At 35.0% G+C, this 24,557-nt stretch overlaps 2 protein-coding genes and 1 long non-coding RNA gene across 3 annotated transcripts; 2 read left to right on the top strand and 1 right to left on the bottom strand.

The window, feature by feature from the left end:
- The first annotated feature begins 238 nt into the window (after window positions 1-238).
- LOC117343633 (glycoprotein-N-acetylgalactosamine 3-beta-galactosyltransferase 1-like) lies at window positions 239-17,917 on the top strand. The gene is made up of 3 exons (XM_033906076.1): window positions 239-529; window positions 15,406-16,082; window positions 16,685-17,917. The coding sequence occupies exons 1-3, from the start codon at window positions 265-267 to the stop codon at window positions 17,102-17,104; spliced, it is 1,362 nt and encodes a 453-aa protein (XP_033761967.1). The 5' UTR covers window positions 239-264; the 3' UTR covers window positions 17,105-17,917.
- On the bottom strand, window positions 8,147-14,487 carry LOC117343634. Its single transcript, XM_033906077.1, has 2 exons — window positions 10,294-14,487; window positions 8,147-8,823 (listed from the first exon to the last, which is right to left on the bottom strand). Exon 1 carries the CDS (start codon window positions 14,455-14,457, stop codon window positions 13,240-13,242), a length of 1,218 nt encoding a protein of 405 aa, XP_033761968.1. The 5' UTR covers window positions 14,458-14,487; the 3' UTR covers window positions 8,147-8,823; window positions 10,294-13,239.
- Window positions 17,918-20,951: 3,034 nt separating the features above from the next.
- Window positions 20,952-24,319, top strand: LOC117343531. The gene is made up of 2 exons (XR_004536040.1): window positions 20,952-23,177; window positions 23,270-24,319. It is a non-coding gene; the product is annotated as an uncharacterized LOC117343531 (long non-coding RNA).
- Window positions 24,320-24,557: the final 238 nt, after the last annotated feature.

The raw sequence follows: 24,557 nt of genomic DNA, 5'->3' as shown, positions 1-24,557 counted from the left end.
ATCAACAACAACAAAAAACAGTTATTCTGCGTATATATCGGTTGCATTTTGCTATGTTGTGCGGAACCCCCTATGGCGTACCTATGGCGTATATTTCCCTATGGCGTATTTTAGGGTCACCCACCACGATATTTGTTTTGTTTTCATTTTCCCCGCGCAATATCACTGTTAACTCTTTTACATTGAAAACCACTAATGCTATACACTCATTCGAACTACATGTTGTTTACGCTGGTGTGTAAAGACAAAATACGAGAGTGCCGAATGCCAACCAACATGGCCGCCCTAGGTTTTAAGGGTCTGACGCGGACAGGCCTTGTACTTTTTGCGATTGGTTTAGTGTTTGGTTTCTCTCTAACATACTTATTCACCACAACACGATCATGGACACCACTGAACAGACCAATATCGCGTGCACAGTACGTGAGGGATATGATCCCACGTCGCCCGGAACAACACATGGACGATGATGAGACTGGGCCAGAACAGTCAGTAGCCTGGTTAGACCAGGCGTTTCACAGTCACGCAGGTAATATTAGCTATAGCTGACGTTACGATCTTCACAACTGAAGTATGTTAAGGTGTATAGTCGATTGCAATGGCCTACAACATCAGGTGGGAACAGGTTATTCAGAAAACATGCATTGAAGTGTTTGAATTAATTTTCGAAATCCTCGCTTATTTTGCATTCAGATTGTCAACAATCTGCAATCTGATCGCGTAAGGCTTGAGTAAAAAAAAAAAGAAGAAAATCCGGATTTTCTAAAAACAAATGCAAAAATACTCATAAATATGATATTCACTTAACTTAGTATTCGGTTTATTGTTATTTGTAGTTTTATAACTTCTGAAATATTGTGATTGAATCTGATTCTCTATATAATATTGCTGTGGAACTTGTGTTATTTCTTGAACAAATTCATTTTAATAAGTTGTAAATTTTGAATTTTCATCAAGTCATGATCAAGACTTGAAATTCTCACTACTCAATACTTCAAACACGGAGTAATCAATGAATTGAAAATTGAAGTCAAGGCAATGAGTTAATAGTTTCCTTAGATAATTTTGTAATATACAACAATTGTTCAGATGACTATTTGTGCCATGCTGTCACAAGATTTCAATTACAATTCAAAAATTGAATTTTAATATATGCTAGCCTGTCAATAACCACAAAGTGAGTGTAGTCAAAATCTACTGTACCCAAAGTCATGCCAGTAGATAGCAGTACATTGATACTTATTGCCTAGTACATCTAGTGCTTACTTGTGTGAACAATAAATCAATAACAAAATGGTTCATATATTTATATTTGACTTCACAAATTATGTGGTGTCTGAAGATCTGAATGAAGAGAATAAACGATGTATTAAATTATTTTTATGAAATATTCAAGTCATAGATCATTCTCTTTTTAAAATATCGATTTCGGGTCCATTTTGGTAATTCAACTATGACGGCAATCAGGCCGTGAATCGCGAATGATTAAAAATTAATTTAAGATTTTTCTTGGTCATATAAACCCCTATTTTACATATAATTAATATATGATACATTTGGACATTGGAGAACATTTTTTTTTTTTTTTTTTTTTTTTTTTTTTATATTTATTTTATTTTTAAGACATTATCAGTACATAAATATGTAAAAGTCACACACACAAACGCACATCGATTCCAGTATGACTGGTTTGTTATCCACATATATTCTTAATATCATCTTCAATGTCATCATTACTTATATTTTTCATCATCATAGTCTCATCATCCTACTTAAACATTAAAATCATCATCGTAATACTAATCATCATCATACTAATCGTCATCTTCAACATACTCATCCCCATCATCATCATCATAATCATCCTCAAAGGCATCTTCATCATAATCTCATCATCATCATCATAATCATACTAATCATCCTACAAATCATTATCATCATAATCATCATACTCATAACCATCCTAAAATCATCATCACCACCATCATCATCATATCAGCATCATTATATCATATTCTCATCTTCACAATCATATCATCCTAAGAATCATTACCATCATAACATCATCATCAGCATCATCATCATTAGTCATCATCACAATCTCATCCTGATATCATCATCATCATAGTCATCATCATCATCATCATATTCTTATCTTCTTCATCATCATAATGATAATAATAAACCTTAAATCATCAGCATCATCATCATAATCTCATCATGATATCATGTATATATAGTCATCATCATAATCATCATCATCATCATTTTACTCATCATCATACTAATCATCATATAACCATAATCATCATCATCATACTCATCATCAACATCAATTTAACTACAAGGATAAATACATACAAACCAAACATACTCCTATACCTGTATACATATTCTGATAAACATACATCCATCCACACCTACATACATATTCAGTTTCCTGGTAGCCTGATCAATCCTGTCGAGGGCTCAGCTTCTGTGTTGGTCATATCAACTCTTGCCACATCAACTGAGTCATCGGCACCATTGACCAGGCTCCACACTGACTGCACCATTTAAATCTAGCATATACACACAAAACACACATACACATTCAAAACAATATCATATGTATACACATTCAAAATTACTTAAATGTGCACTAACTAACTACCTTACCTACACACACACACACACACACTAACATACACTCTCACACACATACTCATGCATATTCACACATAATTGCATTTAATAGTCTACTTGATATTTTGACTTATATATAAATCATTTAGCAAAAAAAAAACAAAATAAAAAAAAAGGAGACAACAAAAAAGGAAAGGGATAAAGCAGAGAGAGATAGAGTGAGGTCATGGGATGATGAATTCCTTCTTATCCGAATTACAGTGTACAGGTGTTATTGTCAGCACAATGTCAGGATTAGATTTCAAGTTTAATAAGATTTTCCCATTTTCTCCATTCATTCATAAATTTTAATCTTAAAGTGTTATTTTTGCTATTTGAAATATATTTTTGCACAGAATAATGACTTTGTATAGTTTTTACTAAAGTATTGATATTCAGAGAACTATGCAGGCATCGTGTTGTGTAGATGTAGTGTTTAATTATCAAAATTATTTCATTATCAACTCGAACACTTGGGCTATTGTAACTAGTAATTCCAAACAGAAAGGATTGTTTATTGATAGAAAAGGGAATAAACAATGCATCAAGAAGTGATTCTAGTGTCTGTATGAGTTTTTGAACTTCTTGGCATTCCCATAGAACATGACTGACTGATTCTCTTTCATAGTTACATAGGTTGCATAAGGGACTGATAACTAGTCTTGCCTTAAACAGTCTTGAATTGGTAGTTAAAATGTTATGAGTAATCCTGTATTGCAGCCATTGAAGCTTAGTATTTTTTGTTACCTGGAATGGTAATTTGTAAATATTTTCCCAATCTTTACGAGTTAGTTCAAATTGTCCCCCCCATTTTGCTTTACCAGTTGGTTCTGCTTTAGTTATGTTTAACAATTTATAAAAACCTTTTGTACCTTTCTGGTTCCTCAAAATAATCTGAATATAAAAAGGTATTATTGGCCGCACAACCGTATTTTCAAATGGTAACCTATCAGCAATGAATCTTTTAATGGAAGATACAAGTCCTTGGTATTGAAGGAAGTTAGTTGTTATATCATATATTTGAACAAAATCTTTATAACTTAGAAAAGATTCAATACTATCAGATTCCAACATATCCACTACATTTATTACTCCTTTTCTGTACCACTGATTGTAAAAAACTGGTTTACCTGATATAGTAATATTCCTATTAAACCAAATAGGTGCTTGTAAAATTGAATTATCCTTAGGAATAGTAGTTTCTAAGGAAATATGTAATTTATACCATGCTCTAAAAACCTCCTTCCAATATTTATTAGTACAATTCTTATGGCATTTTTGTATATACTCACCTCCAATATTTAGCAAAACATTAGTATTTACACTAGTATTTAATATCAAGGACCACTTGCCTGGTGTACGATAAAGTCTTCTAATCCAACTTAGTTTTAATGAGTCCGCGAAAGCCTTGATATTAACCATTTTTAAACCGCCATTTATGATATCTTGGACAACAGTTTCTCTCTTGATTTTGTCTACTTTACTGTTCCATAGGAATTCAAATAGAATAGTGTTAATAATGCTGAATGTTTTTTCATCTGGATTAGGCAGAGCTGTAAAAAGGTGGATGAATTGTGAAATAAAAAGAGATTTAATTATGTGTATCTTCCCTATCGGTGTGAGGTTTCTTCTTTTCCAAGTATTTACAAGAGTTTTAAGTTTTACAATTTTCTTGTCATAATTGATCTTTGGCATAGCATGGAGGTTCACATCAAATTCTATCCCAAGTAGACTAAACCGTTCCCGTCCCCACTGTAGATTAAGTTCAGGCATAAGTATGTCCTGGCTATATTTTTTTGACCCTATCCATATGATCTGTGTCTTATCAATATTTACTCTAAGCCCTGAGAGATCTGCATAGGTATTTAGTTCGTTCAGAGATTCAGATAATGATTGTTGTGATCCATCAAGTGTGAAAAAAGTGTCGTCAGCATACTGAGAGAGAAGTATGGGGAAATCACCCACTTTAATACCATTAATTTTTTTGTTATTTCTCACTTTAATAGCTAGAACCTCGGCACATAAGATAAATATATATGGTGCTATTGGATCCCCCTGCCTACAACCCCTTTTTATATCGAAAAAGGTAGATAAATTACCCCCCTGATTGATGGTGGCCGATACATTCTTATGTAGAGTTTTAAACCAAGAAACTATATTATCTTTAAAACCAAAATAATTTAAGACATTTTCAATGAATTTCCACGAAACTGAGTCAAAAGCTTTTTCGAAATCTATCATTAGTATCATGCCTGGTATATTATTGTCTTCTGTAAATTGCATCAAATCAAAGAGTAATCTAGTGTTTTCTCCGATATAACGCCCCGATAGAAATCCAGTTTGGTCCCTACTAATAAGTTTGTCTAATACTGTTCTGATTCTACATGAGATAACCCCGGATGCTATTTTATAAGTAATGTTCAATAACGAAATAGGACGCCAGTTTTTTAGAAAGTGTCTAGGTTTATCTCCTTTAGGTAGACAGGTGACTATAGCTTGTCTCTGTGTGACAGATAATTCTCCATGTGCATAACCATAATTTAAAGATCTTACAACAAAATTTCCCAATTTATTCCAGAAAAATTTAAAAAAACTCTACAGTAAACCCATCAGACCCAGGACTCTTATTGTTTTTCATATTTTTTAGAAAATTGCCGGCTTCTTCAAGAGAAATTAAACCTTCTAATTTTTCTGCTTCTTCAGCAGAGAGTTTAGGAATGTTTACAAAGTTGAGGTATTCTTCAATATCAATATCTAATAAAGTGCCATTTTCCTTGTAGAGATTTTCATAAAATAACTTAACTCTTTCTAAAATTTCTTCTTGCTTTGTAATGATAGTTCTTTCATCTGTTTCAATTTTAGGAATTATTTTAGAGGTGAAGTTTCTATTTTCCAGCCCCAAAAAATATTTTGTCGGTTTCTCCCCTTCCTCAGTCCATTGTGCTCTTGACCTCACTAAGCTACCTTTCAATTTCAGGATTCTCAGCTGTTCTAATTCCTTTTTCTTACTTTCTATCTCTACTATATCTATGTTCTCTTTATTTTCAAGATTTTGAATGGTACTTTTTAATTCATATTCTCGTCTATTTCTTTCTCTTTTTTTATAAGAGGAGTGGGATATAGTCTTACCTCTGATATTCATTAAAAGAACTTCTAAAAATAGTTGGTCAGTAATGGTTAATTGCAATTCCGCATCTGAAATTTGGTCAATATGTTCATGATCATAAACAGGCAAAGAATATTGTTTTTTTGTATCCAAGATGATATCTTTTACCAATTCTATATATTCTAGATCATGTAATAGAGAATTATTGAATTTCCATAAACCTTTGCCTTTAGTAAACTTATTAGATTTAAGAGAGATTGAGAGACATTGGAGAACATATAATTGTGTCCATTCTCTGAAAGTAATATTTAAGCAGTATTTTTCTCGGTTTTGGTAATTCCAAGTCAATATAAGTCTGTTCCCTAAACCCATATTTTTAGCCCACCATCATCAGATGGTGGGCTATTCAAATCGCCCTGCGTCTGTGGTCCGTGGTCCGTCCGTCCGTCCGTCCCTCCGTCCCTCCGTCCGTAAACAATTCTTGTTATCGCTATTTCTCGGAAAGTGCTGAAGGGATCTTTCTCAAATTTCACATGTAGTTTCCTCTTGGTGCCTAGTTATGCATATTGCATTTTGAGACCAATCGGAAAACAACATGGCCGACAGGCAGCCATCTTGGATTTTGACAGTTGAAGTTTGTTATCGCTATTTCTCAGAAAGTATTGAAGGGATCTTTCTCAAATTTCACATGTAGGTTCCCCTCGGTGCCTAGTTATGCATATTGCATTTTGAGACCGATCGGAAAACAACATGGCAGACAGGCAGCCATCTTGGATTTTGACAATTGAAGTTTGTTATCGCTATTTCTCAGAAAGCACCCAAGGGATCTTTCTCAAATTTCACATGTAGGTTCCTCTTGGTGCCTAGTTATGCATATTGCATTTTGAGACCAATCGGAAAACAACATGGTCGACAGGCAGCCATCTTGGATTTTGACAATTGAAGTTTGTTATCGCTATTTCTCAGAAAGTATTGAAGGGATCTTTCTCAAATTCCATATGTAGGTTCTTCTCGGTGCCTAGTTATGCATATTGCATTTTAAGACTGATCGGAAAACAAAATGGCCAACAGACAGCCATTATCCCTAAATCTTAAATTTGTTATATAGGTTCCCTTTGTTTGAAAAGTACTAGAGGGCTGTTTCTGAATTTACACAGATTAGTAAGACTTAGAGGTAGGGAAAAGTATAGAAAAGATCAATCTGACATGGAACCTATAAAGATCATTCAATGGTGGGCGCCAAGATCCCTTTGGGATCTCTTGTTAATTTGATTATATTGTCATGGTAGAAAGTACAGAATAGAGCTTCATAAATATATTTTCAAAATTACTAATTGAACATGACATTTTAAATATATAAACCAGGTTACCTCCCATCACCGAAGGTTAACTAAAACTTGCGTCTGTATCATTCAAATTTTAATATATACGGTATGTAAATACACGTATAGATTAGATATAGTTTCGAAGTTCCTGTCGTAGTTGTACCGAGAGAAATATTTACATCCAATCACCACTAGTTTATATATAATTAAAGGGAAAAATTCTCATTAGACTGAACTACCCAGGTGACCAGTATACTCTCCACTTGAACATATTGGGAATTCCGTCAGAATGTGGGAGGCCATTTTGATTTGCAGGACAACAATTTAATCCACCCTATATAAAACATCAAAATTTGGAATATGAATCCATGGTTTTCCTGAAAAACTCCTACATTGTATTTTCAACTTTTTCTCAAGTTCCACCCGTGGGATTCAGCTCAAATCTAATAAAGCAATCCTGAGATGGTCCTGACCAAGTGTTATTATTTTCCGGGTTGGTCTGAAATCCGAGATGGCTACCATCGTATAAAACACATTTAAAACTTTTTCTTCATGTCTGCTGGTGTGATCAAGCTGAAAATTGGTGAGGATGTTGAGGAGGGGGAGGAGGGGGAGCCAACAAAGTGCTGTTATTTTTCAGCCTCGTAACAACTTTGACATGACAGTCATGGCTGTTCTTAATTCAATATGGCCAGTATGTATATGGCCACTACCTTGAAAAACACATTTTAAACTTCTCAATCTGACCTTCATTTAATATGGCCCCCATTTTACCATTTTAGATTTTAGATGAAGTGTCTTAAATGACTAATTATTGATCAGCTATCAAGCAATGAAAAACAAATATGAAGTTTAATTGTTACCGATATTTCACGAGAACTAGCAGCTGTTCAGAATTGTATCTAAAACCATTCACTATTCTAATAATATTGAATCATGTTCTCATTTTATATGTAAAAAGGACAATATCAAACAGTAGAAATGAATCTTTTGGTAATTTGCTCCTTGTTCAATATATTAAATAGGATTTATAAACAACCAAACAATATGCTACAGTTTAATAAATGCTATTTATTAACTGTATGTATGTGGCCTGCACAACATTGTGTAGAATGTATTATCATAAAACAACTTACATATCTATACATTATAAAAGAAATAAAAACAAGAAAACATATACAGACATGATCATCTATACACATACAAAGTTTGGCCTTGGGGGCTATATCACACTACATATATATAACTATGGAAATCTCACGGATTACTGACGTTATCCCACCAGGAGCGAACTGTCACTCCTTGTCCCAGGATTACTGCCAATATTATCCCACCAGAAGTGAAATGGTCACTCTCCAGGTTCCAACGGCTGGATGAGATTTCCCATTATCAATACGTACCCCATGAGAGGATATTTCTGACAATCCTGGATCCAGATATACTGAGTACCTCATATACCTGGATCCCATGAGAGGATATCGGGTCATGAAATTCCTGGGTCCGCATGATATCTATTGTGCTGTATATAGATCCCATGAGAGGATGTTTCCTGAATCCTGGATTGGACCATAAGCCCCGTTAGCCCATGTAGTACCAATCCCATGAGAGGATTCAACTTGTTGGAAAGTCCTGGATCTATATGATACCTATAGCTTATAGGCACCTTTATATTATGTAGGTATAACTGTATTAACTTGGGGGCTGAATACAACAACATGTGTTGTGTACCTCCCGTACCTCCCATATTGTATATACCTTATTGTATCCCTATTCCTATGGTGATATAGCCCCAAATACTATTACATTATATAATGTTTGTATATTAAAACATGCTTTGAAATATGATGACACCAATATGGACTTGTGTCAATTTAAACATCATCATTACAATTACATATTATAATGAACTGCTGTACGTGTTATCTAATGGTTACACTATATATTTGGATGTTTATTATTAATGTGCATAGCAAATTGAAATATATATAATAATGTCCACCAGACTCAGAAGTTACAATTTACATGTTCCAATGTACACTAATCACTATAAGGTGGAGGTTGGGGTGGATGGTGGTAAGCTTGTAATTATGAAATAAGTCCACACACTCTGATAAATCTTAAAACACTGTGGGTGAAGCTGATCTAGTAGTATAGGTCAGCTCCTTAATTATGTGTGGTTAAACTGCTTGACCAATCATATTGGTCTTGACCGATTGATTGACAGCTTAAGCCAATCAGCAGCATCTCAGCTAGTTAATTACTACCATATGCTCACTGATAGAAGTGTAGGAAATAGTGGGGCTGTTCTTTGTGCCATAATATTATATAACATAAGAGCATGACCAAGCCCTGATGGTGGTACACACATGTTAGTAATTATATAGACAAATGGCTAAAGCTATAAACAAATCTAACTCTTCAAAATCAACAATGTTGTCAGGCTATCCACAGAAAAGGCTGTTTACAAACAAAGTTTATTATAAATAATAAACTACAATTTATAAACAACCAAACAATATGCTACAGTTTAATAAATGCTATTTATTAACTGTATGTATGTGGCCTGCACAACATTGTGTAGAATGTATTATCATAAAACAACTTACATATCTATACATTATAAAAGAAATAAAAACAAGAAAACATATACAGACATGATCATCTATACACATACAAAGTTTGGCCTTGGGGGCTATATCACACTACATATATATAACTATGGAAATCTCACGGATTACTGACGTTATCCCACCAGGAGCGAACTGTCACTCCTTGTCCCAGGATTACTGCCAATATTATCCCACCAGAAGTGAAATGGTCACTCTCCAGGTTCCAACGGCTGGATGAGATTTCCCATTATCAATACGTACCCCATGAGAGGATATTTCTGACAATCCTGGATCCAGATATACTGAGTACCTCATATACCTGGATCCCATGAGAGGATATCGGGTCATGAAATTCCTGGGTCCGCATGATATCTATTGTTCTGTATATAGATCCCATGAGAGGATGTTTCCTGAATCCTGGATTGGACCATAAGCCCCGTTAGCCCATGTAGTACCAATCCCATGAGAGGATTCAACTTGTTGGAAAGTCCTGGATCTATATGATACCTATAGCTTATAGGCACCTTTATATTATGTAGGTATAACTGTATTAACTTGGGGGCTGAATACAACAACATGTGTTGTGTACCTCCCAAATTGAAGCTGTATACCTCTCATATTGATAGTGTGCAGCTGAAAAGCCCCCAAGGTGTATACTTAATTTTTTTATAAAACAGTTATGGGTCTCTATCATCATTATGTTATCAGTTGTATATTGACTAAATTTTTTAGAAGTTCATGAACACTGTAATGTAGTATCCTAGAAATCCAAAATAAGCCTGACTCGACACGAGAGTTCATGGACTTTTCTTACATTCCAGGTGCACTATATAGTTTAATTCATTTCTTGATAATAACGCTGTCGATTACACACTCTGTGTTATTGAAACAGTACATATATACACATTTCATGCACTTGACATGCTAAACTGAGCATCCTTGATAATGTTAGGAGATGTCCTTATATATCTTTGGTAACAGTCTGAAGACCATCTACCTAGAGTTTTAATGAGATGGTCTTCCACCTTAGCTGAAGCAGCAGCAGTTGCAGCTCCAATACGAAAGGAGTGTCCACTGTATAGGGTAGTGTCTAATCCAAATTTCCCTAAACTATGTTTCAAGAATTGAATAAATACATTCCTTGATAACACTGTGCCCTCGCTGGTTACGAATAGGGGTGATGTACTGGTCACTTGGTACATGTTCTTTCGGATACTAAGATAGCTACACATCGCTTTGTGTGGGCACACTGACAAACCATTTGCAAAAATAAGAATTTGTACACCTTTCCTAGCGGGATCCGTTTTGGAAGCTTTAAGACAAATTTTGAGTAATCCGTTAGACTGGATTTGAATATCACCTACACACAAATTTATACTAGGATCAAATCTGTTTTGGTTAATAGTGAATTCTCCACACCTCAGAAATCCATAAAAGGCTACACAACATACTGCACGATACATCAGTTGATCATGATAGCTGTATTTCACATCAGCCAGTGACTCACTCAATTGTTGCAAAATTTTGAATGTGATAGGCAGGCGTTCTCTTGTACCTAGTTTCTGAGTTTTCTTTACTCCATTGAGAAACAAACTGAGTCGAGGAAAACTATTTCCTTCCTTAGTTTCCAAAGGGTTAGCTCTCCCATGTGTCAGAAAATGGTATCTTATTCCACATAGATACAATTTAATAGTAGACAACTGTAGGTTGAGAGAATGCACACAATATGCCACGAAGAAGATTAAAATATCCTCAGAAATAGGTGGTAGGGACGAAGTTGTCCATATTATACCATACATCACAAGGAATCTGCAGAAGGTTTGATAACCTGTTGCATAAGCTTTTCTAGTGCGTTCCCCCACAGTACTGGTCCATATCTTATCCACTGTTTCTTTTAATTCCACATTACCTCTGAGGGAGGAGGACACTTGCTGGGCTTCAGCGCTGCTCTGGGTGCTAAGTCCCGGAAACGATGCATCTGCAAACGAGATAAACTATCAGCAATGTTGTTTTGAATTCCAGGGACATGTTCTGCATGGAAGGTGAAATTATATTTCGCTGCAAACCACGTCATATTCCTCATAAGTTTCATGATATGTAGAGATTTTGACCTTCCCTTATTCACAATATTAACCGTTGCGATGTTGTCACAATGAAAAAGAATCTTTTTTGTTATCCAACTTTCACCCCACAGAACCACTGCTGCAACAATTGGATACAACTCCATGAAAGCCATGGATACAGATTTTTCGGAAACAGCACGTATCTCATTCAGTAGAAAGTCGGGCCATCTGACAGCAAACCAGTGCCCATTATAATATGCTCCGAAACCTATTGTGGACGATGCGTCGGTGTACAACTCCATATCCTCTGTGGATGTCCAGTTGATATCATAAAACACAGATATGCCGTTCCATTGTTTTAAGAAAATGAGCCACATATGTATATCCTCCTTGCATTCCTTATTAATATGAACATGATGGTGGAGTTTCTTAACAGTTGTAGACATCTTGATAAGATATGATATGAAAGATCTGCCTGGTTTAACAATGCGTGTACAGAAATTTAAATGACCGAGAAGTTGCAACAGTTCTCTTTTAGTACAAGACTGTCTATGTAACATTTCTTCGAGAAATGATGTTATCCTACATATCTTGTCCTCAGGCAGTCTAGCTTCCATGTTAACACTATCTAACATTATACCGAGGTATTCAAGGACGGTTGTTGGTCCTATAGTTTTGTGAAGTGACAAAGGAATGTCTAGCTGGTTGAACACACTGAGTACTTGTTTCATGTTATATTCTCCATCACTCTCAGGCCTACTTATTGTCAAAAAATCATCCAATAAATGTAATATATTCGGTATTCCGTAATTATTTGTTGCAATCCAACACACTGCTTGAGATAGTTTGTCAAAGATAACTGGACTAGAGCGACATCCAAATGTGAGTCTTTGATAAAAATAATAGTTATCCTCCCATTTAATGCCGAATAAGTGCCACTGTTCAGGTTTGATTGGAATAAGTTTGAAAGCATCTGTAATATCAGCCTTACACATTAAGGAACCTTGGCCCAACTCCTGTATAATCCTAATGGCATCATCAATTCGTACATATGATAAAGAGCAGGAATCTTTGTCTATCAAACCATTGATGCTAGGGTGATCTGGGTTGTCATGTGGTGCAGATAAATCGACAATTAAACGTTTCTTTTTTGAATACTTCCCTTCAACAATTCCTATAGGGCTAATGCGATAATTTTCAAAAGGGGGTGTTTTAAATGGTCCTAACAAATATCCTTTATCGCATTCTGTTTGTATAAGTAAACTTACTGCATCTTTGTCGTTGTTGGTTGACAACAGGTTCTTACACTCTTTGTTCAATAGTTCCTTAGCTTCCACTTTTGTATCAAAACCACTACGTAATCCATCACACAAATATGAAACAAACTGACGATCAGGGTGTAGTAGTAGCTCTTTCTCAAGTCTGTCAACGTTAACGGCGGTAGAAGCTTTACATGGTACAGATTCTGTTAGTCATTGCACTGAGTTGCCTGCTTTTTTAGTTTTCCTACATTCGTGTATTCCATGTGTTGTTGATTTGCATGTTACACACACATGTTTGTAGCGGCAAGATGTCCATGAACATCCTTTCTCTGTCTGAAAGTGTCGGCATATTTCTACACCCTCGTGGTAGAATCTTTCCTGTTTATTGTTCTTGTTCTTACTGCCTTTGTTTATACTTGTTGCAGTATGAGTAGAACCGTTGACTTTATCACATTGCTGTGTAGCATGAGTGATAGAGTTACACAATTCACACGACTTTGGTTTGCACCCCGCCGTGACCATGGCGTATATTGCACTGTCTGTAAGACCCCAGTTAAGTTTGGTATTGTTTACTCGTAGAGCCTCTGCTGCTTTGGCGGAGAATAGTTTATGATAGTCATTGAATGCTTGTTCACCATAACAAGTGTTTATTCTGATAATGAGACTTTCATACATGTCTAACTCTAATTGCCTTTGCTTGAACACATCCGTTACGATACGTCGATATTTCCCAAATGCCAAGATGAATTCAGAAATTGTCAGGCGTTCAGTGAGACGCTTGTCAACTTTAATGTGCGAGTGTGGACATGAATTTTGGGGTAATGACAGTTCATATCCCGGAATCAATAATGTTGACAGATTGACATCCTTGCCTTCCAGAATGTGCTTGCGCAAGGACGGCGATACAATGTCTAAGTGTGGCATCAGATCTGGGGGTATCCCATTTGGGCCAGTATGCCTAGTTATAAAACTTTGGGACTCACCGGTTTGTGGCAATGAAGATGAATGGTTGGACTGTTCAATTACCGCATACGCTGATCGCAGTGTACCATGGTCTGGCTCTGTTGTCCCGGTAGTATGCTTCATCATTGATTGCTGCATCAGCAGCATCTGTTGTTGCATGCCTTGCATGATAGATAAAACGTCAGCCATGTTCGGTTGACTGTTTCCGGTTGATGGTGGACATGCACGGTTAGTACACATATCACTGCGTGGAGCTTCTAGTTGTAGGCCTAGTTGGCAATCATTGTGCTGTTGTGAAGTACTTGCACCTTCGTTAGGCCCTGACACATTTCTTGTAGCTAAATTATCGTTCGTGTTCACAGTTACATGCTCTGACAGTACTTCTATGTTTGATTGAATATTAGGTGCCTGTGTAGGATTGTTCATGTTTTCAACATAGAACTGACGTAGCACTGTTTTCGACATGGCAGCGGACGTTTTAATTCCCCGTTTAGACAATTCTTCTCGAAGTTGAGTGATAGTCCAATTCCTGTAATCCGCAGGGTCATAAGGGAGAACGTCCCTGGAGGCATTGGCTCGGCGTGTGCGGGGCATGTTTTAGCACTGGTGTGTTTCTGTTTAAAACATAAGTCCCATTGTTGGCAAGCACAGATGTAAACAATCACCAACTGATCACTTGAGAAACACACGTGTTCCGTACTGTCACAATAATATCAAAGTAAAGATATTACTTCCAAGTTGTAAGTACACGTAGGTTAATTGTAAAATTGCACTGTAAGTGCCTAAGATATAAGCTTGTAATTATGAAATAAGTCCACACACTCTGATAAATCTTAAAACACTGTGGGTGAAGCTGATCTAGTAGTATAGGTCAGCTCCTTAATTATGTGTGGTTAAACTGCTTGACCAATCATATTGGTCTTGACCGATTGATTGACAGCTTAAGCCAATCAGCAGCATCTCAGCTAGTTAATTACTACCATATGCTCACTGATAGAAGTGTAGGAAATAGTGGGGCTGTTCTTTGTGCCATAATATTATATAACATAAGAGCATGACCAAGCCCTGATGGTGGTACACACATGTTAGTAATTATATAGACAAATGGCTAAAGCTATAAACAAATCTAACTCTTCAAAATCAACAATGTTGTCAGGCTATCCACAGAAAAGGCTGTTTACAAACAAAGTTTATTATAAATAATAAACTACAAAAGGTAAATAAAAAAAACTTACACATAAAACCAGTGAAAATCACCAATGGCGGACAATTAATTATATATTATAAGTTCCTCTAAAAATCTTGTTATATATATATTAGTTGATCCTCCCCCAACATTTTCCTGTTTTAGGAGGATGCATGTCCATAAGTTGTTTATTTTCTAAATAATCTGTACAAATTATTTCGTTGCAGGAGAATCAAATGAGGAAGCAAAGCTGTTGGCTAAGAAAGTGCGTGTTCTGTGCTGGGTGATGACTGGGCCTAACAACATTGAAACCAAGGCCCGGCACGTGAAGGCAACATGGGGTCATCGCTGTAACAAACTTATCTTCATGAGCTCAGAAGAGGTTAAAGACTTACCAGCAGTTGCTCTACCAGTCCACGAAGGACGAGATAACTTATGGGCAAAGACAAAGGAGGCGTTTAAATACATCTACAAAAACCATATAGATGATGCTGAATGGTTTATGAAAGCAGACGATGATACTTTTCTAATTGTTGAAAATCTACGATATTTTCTCAGTGACAAAGTGTCGGAGAATCCCGTGTATTATGGAAGGCGATTTAAGCCCTATGTGCGCCAGGGCTATATGAGTGGTGGGGCTGGGTATGTTCTCAGTCACAAAGCAGTCAAGCTTTTGGTGGAAAAAGGAATAGACGATAGTTCAATGTGTCGGTCTGATGGAGGCGGTGCTGAGGACCTGGAACTGGGACGATGCATGCAGAAACTCGGGGTACAGGCAGGTGATTCAAGGGATGAGCTACAGAGGGAGAGGTTCATGCCGTTTGTCCCAGAACATCATCTTATACCTGGTATTCTTCCCAAAGATATGTGGTACTGGAGCTACAGTTTCTACCCAGCCAAACAGGCAAGTGGCCATTTAAGTGGTACACTGATTATGTTTTGTAAAACTATTGAAGATAACTGACTGGTAGCAGTTACGGTAATTTCAACAAAAAAAATAGCACTTTATGGATATTCCCAAATTTCATTATATTAAGTAGATTCTCCTTGGACAGTTGTTGCATATATACTTTTCTGAAATATGGGATCCAAGATGGCTACCAGATATAATTAGTGATCTCAAACTGGAAAGTTTTAAAATAAGATCAACCCTAGGTTAAGTCACAATCTCAAAAAGAAGATTTAGGGTGATGACAACGGAACTTCGGGTATAACAACAAGCATTGAATACATCCAACTTCTTAACACGTTAAGAAATTTATAGAATATTAATCAATATTTTCAATAGTGGTTTGCAGGGTGTCCACAACACCTTGGCTTATAAATAATGATTTGGTAATAATAAAGTTGTTCATATTTCTAAACAATTCTATAAAAAATGGATCTTAATTATATATAATGTTGAATCTTTATTTATATTATTATTGGATTATATAATGAAAAGCTTGCATGAAAGGTTGTTATAGAATCCTTATTATAGGTATACCGTCATGTTTCTGTTGACAGGGGCCAGACTGTTGCAGTGATTACGCCATTACTTTCCATTATGTAAATCCAAATATGATGTATGTGTTGGAGTATCTCGTCTACCATCTAAAACCGTATGGCTACAACACCATCAATCAGTGCAAAGGTCAGGGAGGGGTCATACAGAGGACACAAGGTCAGAACCAGGAGGAAGCTGCAGAAAAAGACGAGGAAGTACATGTAAAAGAAGAAGCACACACAGAAAAACTAGAGGAGGAAAAGAAAGAGGAACAAAACAAGGAAGAAAAAGAGAAAGAAATTGAGGAAGAAAAGGAGAATGAGAAACAAAATGAAGAAAATGAGAAAGAGAACGAGAAACAAAATGAAGAAAATGAGAAAGAGAACGAGAACAAAATGAAGAAAATGAGAAAGAGAACATGGAAAATGGAGAAACTGTAAATCATGAAGAGAAAGAAGAAGAAAAGCCAGATTCAAATAAGGAGAAAAAAGCTGAGGAAAATGTACACGAGAATGAAATCAAAAAAATAAAATCAGGTAATTCTGAAACAAAGAAAGATCCTGAAACAAACACAGAAGTTAAACATGTACAGGAAGCTCAGATAGAAATAGATGAAGAAAAATTTCAACAGATCACTGAAAAAATAATTGAACAGGAAAACAAAGAAAAGGTGAACATAGATAATGTTAAGCTGTATCAGGTAGGTGCAGTAGGTAAAGAGGAGGTCGATGAAAAGCCAAAAGAAACCATAGACAATGTTAAATTATACAAGCCAAATAACAGCTAGCATTTAAATCAAAATCTGAATATAGGAAGCAGATGAATATTTTTGTTATACGTTTATAGAACTGTTAATGAATTTGTAATTTATTTTGTTACAAATAAGTCCCAAGGACCAGATTCACATTTTAGTTCCTGGTCAAAAACTGATCAGGTACATATCATGATTGTATATGTATGAGGGGCGTTTTGTAAGTGCAAGTTTAATATATACAACTGTATTACAGTACATCTGGAGTACGTTAAAATAAAAATGATTGGTCCATGGATAAATTGCCCTTTAATGTCAGTTTTTATTTCAGACTTCGTCAATTTAAGGCTACACCATACAACTATATTAACATTTGCTCCACATTTCCCCATTGACACAATGCTAAGAGGCAGTTGCCACCATACGCCTATAACACCCAGTGCCTCAGGCTATATAACACCCAGTGCCTCAGGCTATAACACCCAGTGGGTCATCATGTGACATTAAAAAAGGCGGTTTTTTTTTTGTTGGTTCAGTTTTTTTCAAAGTTGACGGAAATGGTAAGACAATGTAAATATAAGTATTGAACAGTGGTTTTAATGTTGTTATAGTCGATATGGCAGCAAGATGTATGGTGGGCAAAAATTGCCCACCATATATATATACATCTTGTTGCCATATCGACAATAACAACATTAAAACCACTGTTCATTGCTCAAGTAACTACAGGACATCAATTACATGTATCTAGCAGTATTGAGGTGTAACCTTGCCCACGTCTGTTTTTAATGCCGTCTGCAAAAACAAGGCAACATATATATAGGTATCACTGTGTCAGCGTTGGGTCAATGGCGGCAGCGTCCTCACAGAGGTTTCGGTGCTATAACTTAAGTTCCCTTTGGCAAATCAAACTCAAACTTCATGCAGAGCTTTCTTATTACAAGCGCTTGCTTGGGATTGCTTTTCAGGTCCAAAGGTCAAGGTCACTGTTACTAAAGATAGAAAATTTGTGTTACTTTAGATAACAAATCTGTTTCCATGCTATAACTCTTGTAATCACCCAACTTTCTGTGTAGATGACACATGTTTTATTTTTGTCAGGGGATGTAAGAATGACAAGGGGGGTGGGGGGGTGGGGAGGATTGCTGAGAATGAATTGAATTGAAGATATCCCCAAGTGGTTAGCATTTTAGTAGGGGTTATCATGTGGGATACAAATTAACACACTTTTTACTTGGGGAGGGAAGCAGGAGTACTTGTGTGTTATTCCATTGTTGTATCATTAGTTCGCGTGGGATTTTTTAGTTTTTTTCCCCACTAATTTATGATGCTGACATTAACGTTACTCCCACAAACAAATGACATAACATTCAATAACTGCTCACAAGACCAGATAACTCTGCATTACAAAAAGGCAGAATAGATAAAAATTCCATTACATACACCAGCTGTTATTGATAAAAATAATAATGAAAAGCTTTATTTTGATTATGACGATTTAAAAAAAAACTGATATCATAAGAAATCATTTATATGTTGTATAATTGGTTTGTAAATTGTGATATATTTACTTCTAAGAATCAATTTGTTTCAATTTTAGAATTTTTGCTTTTTTGGATATCAGTGGGTTCTGTTTGTATCAAGTAGAAAATAACAATTGATCTATTGTGGTTTTTTACACACCTGCAAAATGAATGCAAAAATATACAATATGGTATTATTTGAGTACATTTAATTTGTATGTTCTTATCATGAAATTAAGTCATTGTCCTCAACAGATCTCTGTTCGAGGGATTCTGAAAGTGCCTGTGTACGGTACGTGTGTACCTGTATTTAGAGTGATTGAGTATTACATTACATCGTGCTTGTAGAACTTTGTATGACTACATATTTTAAATGTGTTTTTTTTTTTGGGATGATAGCTATTTGGTAGTTTAATGTACTGAATTGTTTTGTATTTATATTAACTGTTGTTTATTCCACATTGCTAAATTTAAAGTTTGCAAAATTATGCACAGATGCAAAGTTTGTACTTTTTTATTAAATTTTAATTTTGCGACTTTTTAAAGAATTTATTAACTAATTTGTAGCTCATCTGGTCCAAAGGACCAAGGCGAGCCTATGTCATACCATGGCATCCTTCGTCTGTCATCCATCCATACATCAACAACTTCTTCCAAGCGACTTCTTCTAATTATATAATAATTGGAATTTAACATATTTGACTGAAGCATCCTTAGATGAAGGGGACCAATTTTGTGTGAAAGATAAGCCCCAATAGGGGAGATATATTGGAAATTCTTTGAAATCCTTCTTTTGCAGAAAGGTTGTGTTTTGCTTTAATCACTGCAGTGTCCAGGTGAGTGATACAGGCCCTCTGGATCTCTTGTTTTGTGATTGACATTTTTAATTTTATTGAAATATAACTAATTTGTACATTGAATTATTCAATATTTATATGGTTGATTTCTTTGAAAACCTCTTTGAAGTGTAAAGAAAGTAAATAATTATAATGGCTGTACCGTTAAGCATTAACATATATTTTCTGTTTAATCAATGATTTGTTTCCAGTTTGTTAGATTTTAATTCTATAAACTTTCACTGGTTGTGGTGCTGCCACATCTACCTAACATTACTTGTAATTGTATTTGGTGATTTCTACGATATTGTGCCATTACTATTGGATTTTTGTTTTTCTGTCAGCATTCCATTTCAAAATAACACAATATGTAGATGTGTTATTTCTTTAATCAGATGGTGGGCTAATAAAATCGCCCAATATCTCGTCGTCAATGGTTCGTTTTCAATCCATAAACAAGCATTTTTATTGCTGTTTCTTGCACTGGAGGGATATTGCACTGGAGGGATATTGCACTTGAAGGATATTGCACTGGAGGGATATTGCACTGGAGGGATATTTATCACACTTCACATGTACATTCCCCTTGATCCAAAGTTATGCCAAAGAAGATGGCTTACAAGCAGACATCTTGGATTTTTGACAGTTGAAGTTTATTACCGCTTTTTCTTGAAAAAGACTTAAGGGATATTTCTCCAACTTTTCATGTAAGTTCCAATTGGTCTCTTGTTGTGCCCTTTCAAATTTGAGTCTCTGTCTCTCATTGGGAAAACAAAATGACAGACAGGCTTTGAAATCTTGGATTTTGACAGTTGAAGTTTGTTACAATCTAATTAAAATCTAGATGGTAATTCTCACTACGTTACATGAACATCTAACAACATCCCATAAGCAGTCATGTCAGAGTGACCTCTGAGATGTGTGTATTTCACTTTCAGAGCGAATTGGCAATTTGTTGATGTCATCGAAGCAAAACATTTCGTCACAGCATGCATATGAAGCAAACCATTTTGGCACAGTATATAGCTATATGCTTTCTGGGACGAAATGACTTGAAACAAATTGACAGATTATACAAGCTATGCACTCTTAGTCATGCTAATTCGGACATATAAAATTCACTTCCAAGATTCTGGAAGTAGTCATTTGATTGGCTAATCCAAAAGGTCATCCTGACGTGACCCATTATGGGATGTTGTTAGATGTTTATGTAACGTAGTGAGAATGACCATCTAGATTTTAATTAGATCGAGTTTGTTAATGCTATTTCTTGAAAAATGCTGAAGGGATGTTTCTCACGTTTGATACACATAGGGAAAACAAAATGGTTGACCAGCAGACATATTGAATTTTGACAGTTAAAAATTGTTATTGATACACATCAGAAAGTTTTTCTCAAATCTTTCTTTGACTTCATACATAGGTTCCCAATGTTATCAAATGATTTAGAGGAAGACGGGAAAGAAGGTAAAAGAAGAGAAAAGATCAGTCTTACATAGAACTGATAAGACCTGTCAATGGTGGCCGCCAAATACCACATTATGTGTTTTTGTTTTACTATACATCATATATTACTCTACACCCTATGTTAAACAGTACTATATTTATCTGGCTTTTAGCCTGGTAGTCGTTCCATAGCCACCCATGCATGTCCATTGCAATACAAATGTCCATGTAAACACTATAGATAAACATACACAGTACAATATAAGAGAATATTTTGTAAGTATTATTAGCCATACTTTTGAGATCTCAAATATTATTTGCTGGCAACCTGTGTTCATTACAGTTTTTTGTCTTTTCAATAATTTCTGCGGCATGTAATTTTCCAGTAAAAATTCATACACTTGAATGTGTCATGTCTTCAAGGATATTTCTATCATGCAAATAAGATAAGCTATTCCGACATAAAATTTGATTATATGACAAGAAATCTTGGAATGGTTTAATGTTTTTAAGTTATTTTCCAGTGACAGGATCTAATATATATGTATATTTCTGTGATGATAATTATTATGTGATGTCAGAAAAATGTCAGATTTATAATCATATTTTTTTAGTTCATGATTTTCCTGGTGTTAATCAAGATGATATTTAAGAAGGAAGTTGGTAGTGAAACCACACTTTCTGAGCAATCATTCCAAGTTTGATTGTTGTTTTCTGCCAAACAGTGTTAGTAACTAGAAAAAACAGAATATTCTCCCTGTGGTTACTGTCCATGGCTAAACAGAGGCTTAATTGGCACATATTCACAAACTCCACAGTCAGTTTGTGTATTATATGTAAATAATATTAGTCAAGAATTTTAACATTTTATTTGTATTTCTTTTTGTTTGAATTTAAAAGTAGCTAATGTCAGTAAAACTTGAATTTAAATTGATAGTTTCCCACCGATTAAATTCACTACCTAATAGGGACTCTACTCAGAGTAATTAAATTTTTTACCTTATAGGGATTCCACTACAATTTTGCTCCGGTTATTTATCTATAATAATGTATTTTGTATGTCACCTTGTTATGTTTTTACTGGGTATTATAAAAGTACCTGTTACAGTGATATTGTTGTTGTTGACTTGTTAGATACTAGGTTACCAATCCATGGTAATTTTAAATGGATGTTAGCTCTGTAATTAAATTACTCTGTATACATGGAGTCATAGTTAATTAAACATCAAATATGAATTGGATTATTGGAGTAGGACTTACATTCTATTTGGTGTTCTGCCTGTGTGAATTTTTATGATAAACTAATATTGTTGCACAACAGATTTTTACCGTTTTCTTATTGGTGGAGACCTCTTCATCAGGTCTTGTCAAAAAGCAATTTTAACCTGCAATTGGTGAATTCCTTCGAGAGGTTAGTAATGCAAATTGTTAACCTTGACTCTAAATAGTTACAAGGAATTTTTTATGCTTCAGAATTTTTGACCAATCACAAAAGAGATTAGTCAGTCATCGGGCTATAACCTTTATAATGAAAACAGGCGAAAGCACTGCTGGGCTTGGTAAGAAACGTTCTGGATGTATTTCTACACCTATCTACAAACAATTGGGGTTAACTTACACATAGGATGGCATCAAAACTGCCAAAGAAACACAGGCAAAGATATTCCAGAATCATTTTGCAGGAAAAGGCCATGACTTTAACTTTGAACATCAAGCTGACATTGACCTTTCAGTGAATCACTTGTACTAACCTCAGGTAGTCATTTTGATACTAACAGTAAATGGAAAGCTTTAATTTTTCATTTTTTCTTTATAATACAAAAACATTTTGATATTTAGGTTGTTTTTGTTTTATTAGAATTTCTTCAACGACTGTTCAAGACTGTTAAATTCATAAATTACATTCTTCTATACAACTTGTATAGTAAGAATCATTTCATAGGTACATATTGACTTTGTTAACGTGTTTAGGTTAACACAAGGAATTGTTAACCTTTGAAAGGCAATATTTTCCTTGGCCTCCAGCCTCGGGGATATCACCTTTCTTAGGTTAACAATTCCTTGTGTTATTAGACCTTAACAGGATGGATAATTGTATATTATGAAGCACAAACTGCACAAATAGTGATGTGAGCACATAGAAGATTATTTATACTGTTAACATTTTGTCAGACAAATGGCAAGTTCTGTCAACATTTTGTCAGACAAATGGCAAGTTCTGTCAACATTTTGTCAGACAAAAGACAATTAAGTTCTATCAACATTTTGTCAAGAAAAATGGTCAGAAAAACATATACTTTGTTTTAATGTATAAATACTGGTCTGCTCATTGAATTGGAAGCCAGGTTCAGGTTTGTACATGTATAGACTTGTACATGTATAGATGACTTGTACATGTATAGACTTGTACATGTATAGATGACTTGTACATGTATAGATGACTTGTACATGTATAGATGACTCGTACATGTATAGATGACTTGTACATGTATAGATGACTTGTACATGTATAGATGACTTGTACATGTATAGATGACTCGTACATGTATAGATGACTTGTACATGTATAGATGAATTGTGATAATTTCGTTGTAATTAGTGTCGGATATATTTCCACAACGATAGTGAAAGTGTTTATATCATCTAAAACCTATCATGTAAAATGTTGCCTGGTTTTGTTTTGTAAACTTTTAACTTTATCTTTTACTTTGTTCACTTTGAATTATTTCTTCAATGATAATTAAGAGTCAGGCGAGATGCTTGGTCACAATGGTTCTGTTGTTTGTTGCAGATTTCCGAATTTCACAGAATATTTCACAATTTATTTAGAAATTCATAAATGATTAGGTGGTTCTATAGTAAATACCCTGGGAGTCGTTAACCACAATAATGAAGTTGTAATACAGTATTTGGGTTGACATTATACTGTGCAAGGAATACTTCTGCCAATTTCTTTTATTCCAGATTGTCTGTCATGATGACAAAGACATGATTCATTGTCGCAAATGAAGTCACTTTTTGCATTGTTTTAACTTGTCTACACACTGTGAATAGAAATTGTTAACACCAGAAGGAAAAACAATAAAAAGTATTTTTTTACATCTGTTTTAGTTTTATTTTTTTACTTAAAAATACAATCTTTAAAATTTCATTATAAAAACATATTTTGATATGATGATATTTGAATGATTGATATAAAATATAGATAAATACTATAACAAGAGTTAATTACGTGAACATGGGCTTGACATGTTCCTATGACCCAAAATGTCAAAATAAGTTATCTAGGGTGGTGGGGTAGGAACTTAATCAATTAATCAATAAGTGATCTAGACGG

This window comes from Pecten maximus, chromosome 15 (genome assembly GCF_902652985.1).
Source record: "Pecten maximus chromosome 15, xPecMax1.1, whole genome shotgun sequence".
NCBI lineage: Eukaryota > Metazoa > Mollusca > Bivalvia > Pectinida > Pectinidae > Pecten > Pecten maximus.
The sequence above is the reverse complement of the archived record's forward strand: the minus strand, read 5'-3'. Positions and strand labels throughout refer to the sequence as shown.

Coding starts and splice junctions, on each gene's coding strand:
- LOC117343633 (XM_033906076.1), top strand. CDS start 265: ATGCCAACCAACATGGCCGCCCTAGGTTTTAAGGGTCTGACGCGGACA. Junction 530..15,405: donor GGCGTTTCACAGTCACGCAG/GTAATATTAGCT, acceptor ATTTCGTTGCAG/GAGAATCAAATGAGGAAGCA. Junction 16,083..16,684: donor GTTTCTACCCAGCCAAACAG/GCAAGTGGCCAT, acceptor TTCTGTTGACAG/GGGCCAGACTGTTGCAGTGA.
- LOC117343634 (XM_033906077.1), bottom strand. CDS start 14,457: ATGTCGAAAACAGTGCTACGTCAGTTCTATGTTGAAAACATGAACAAT.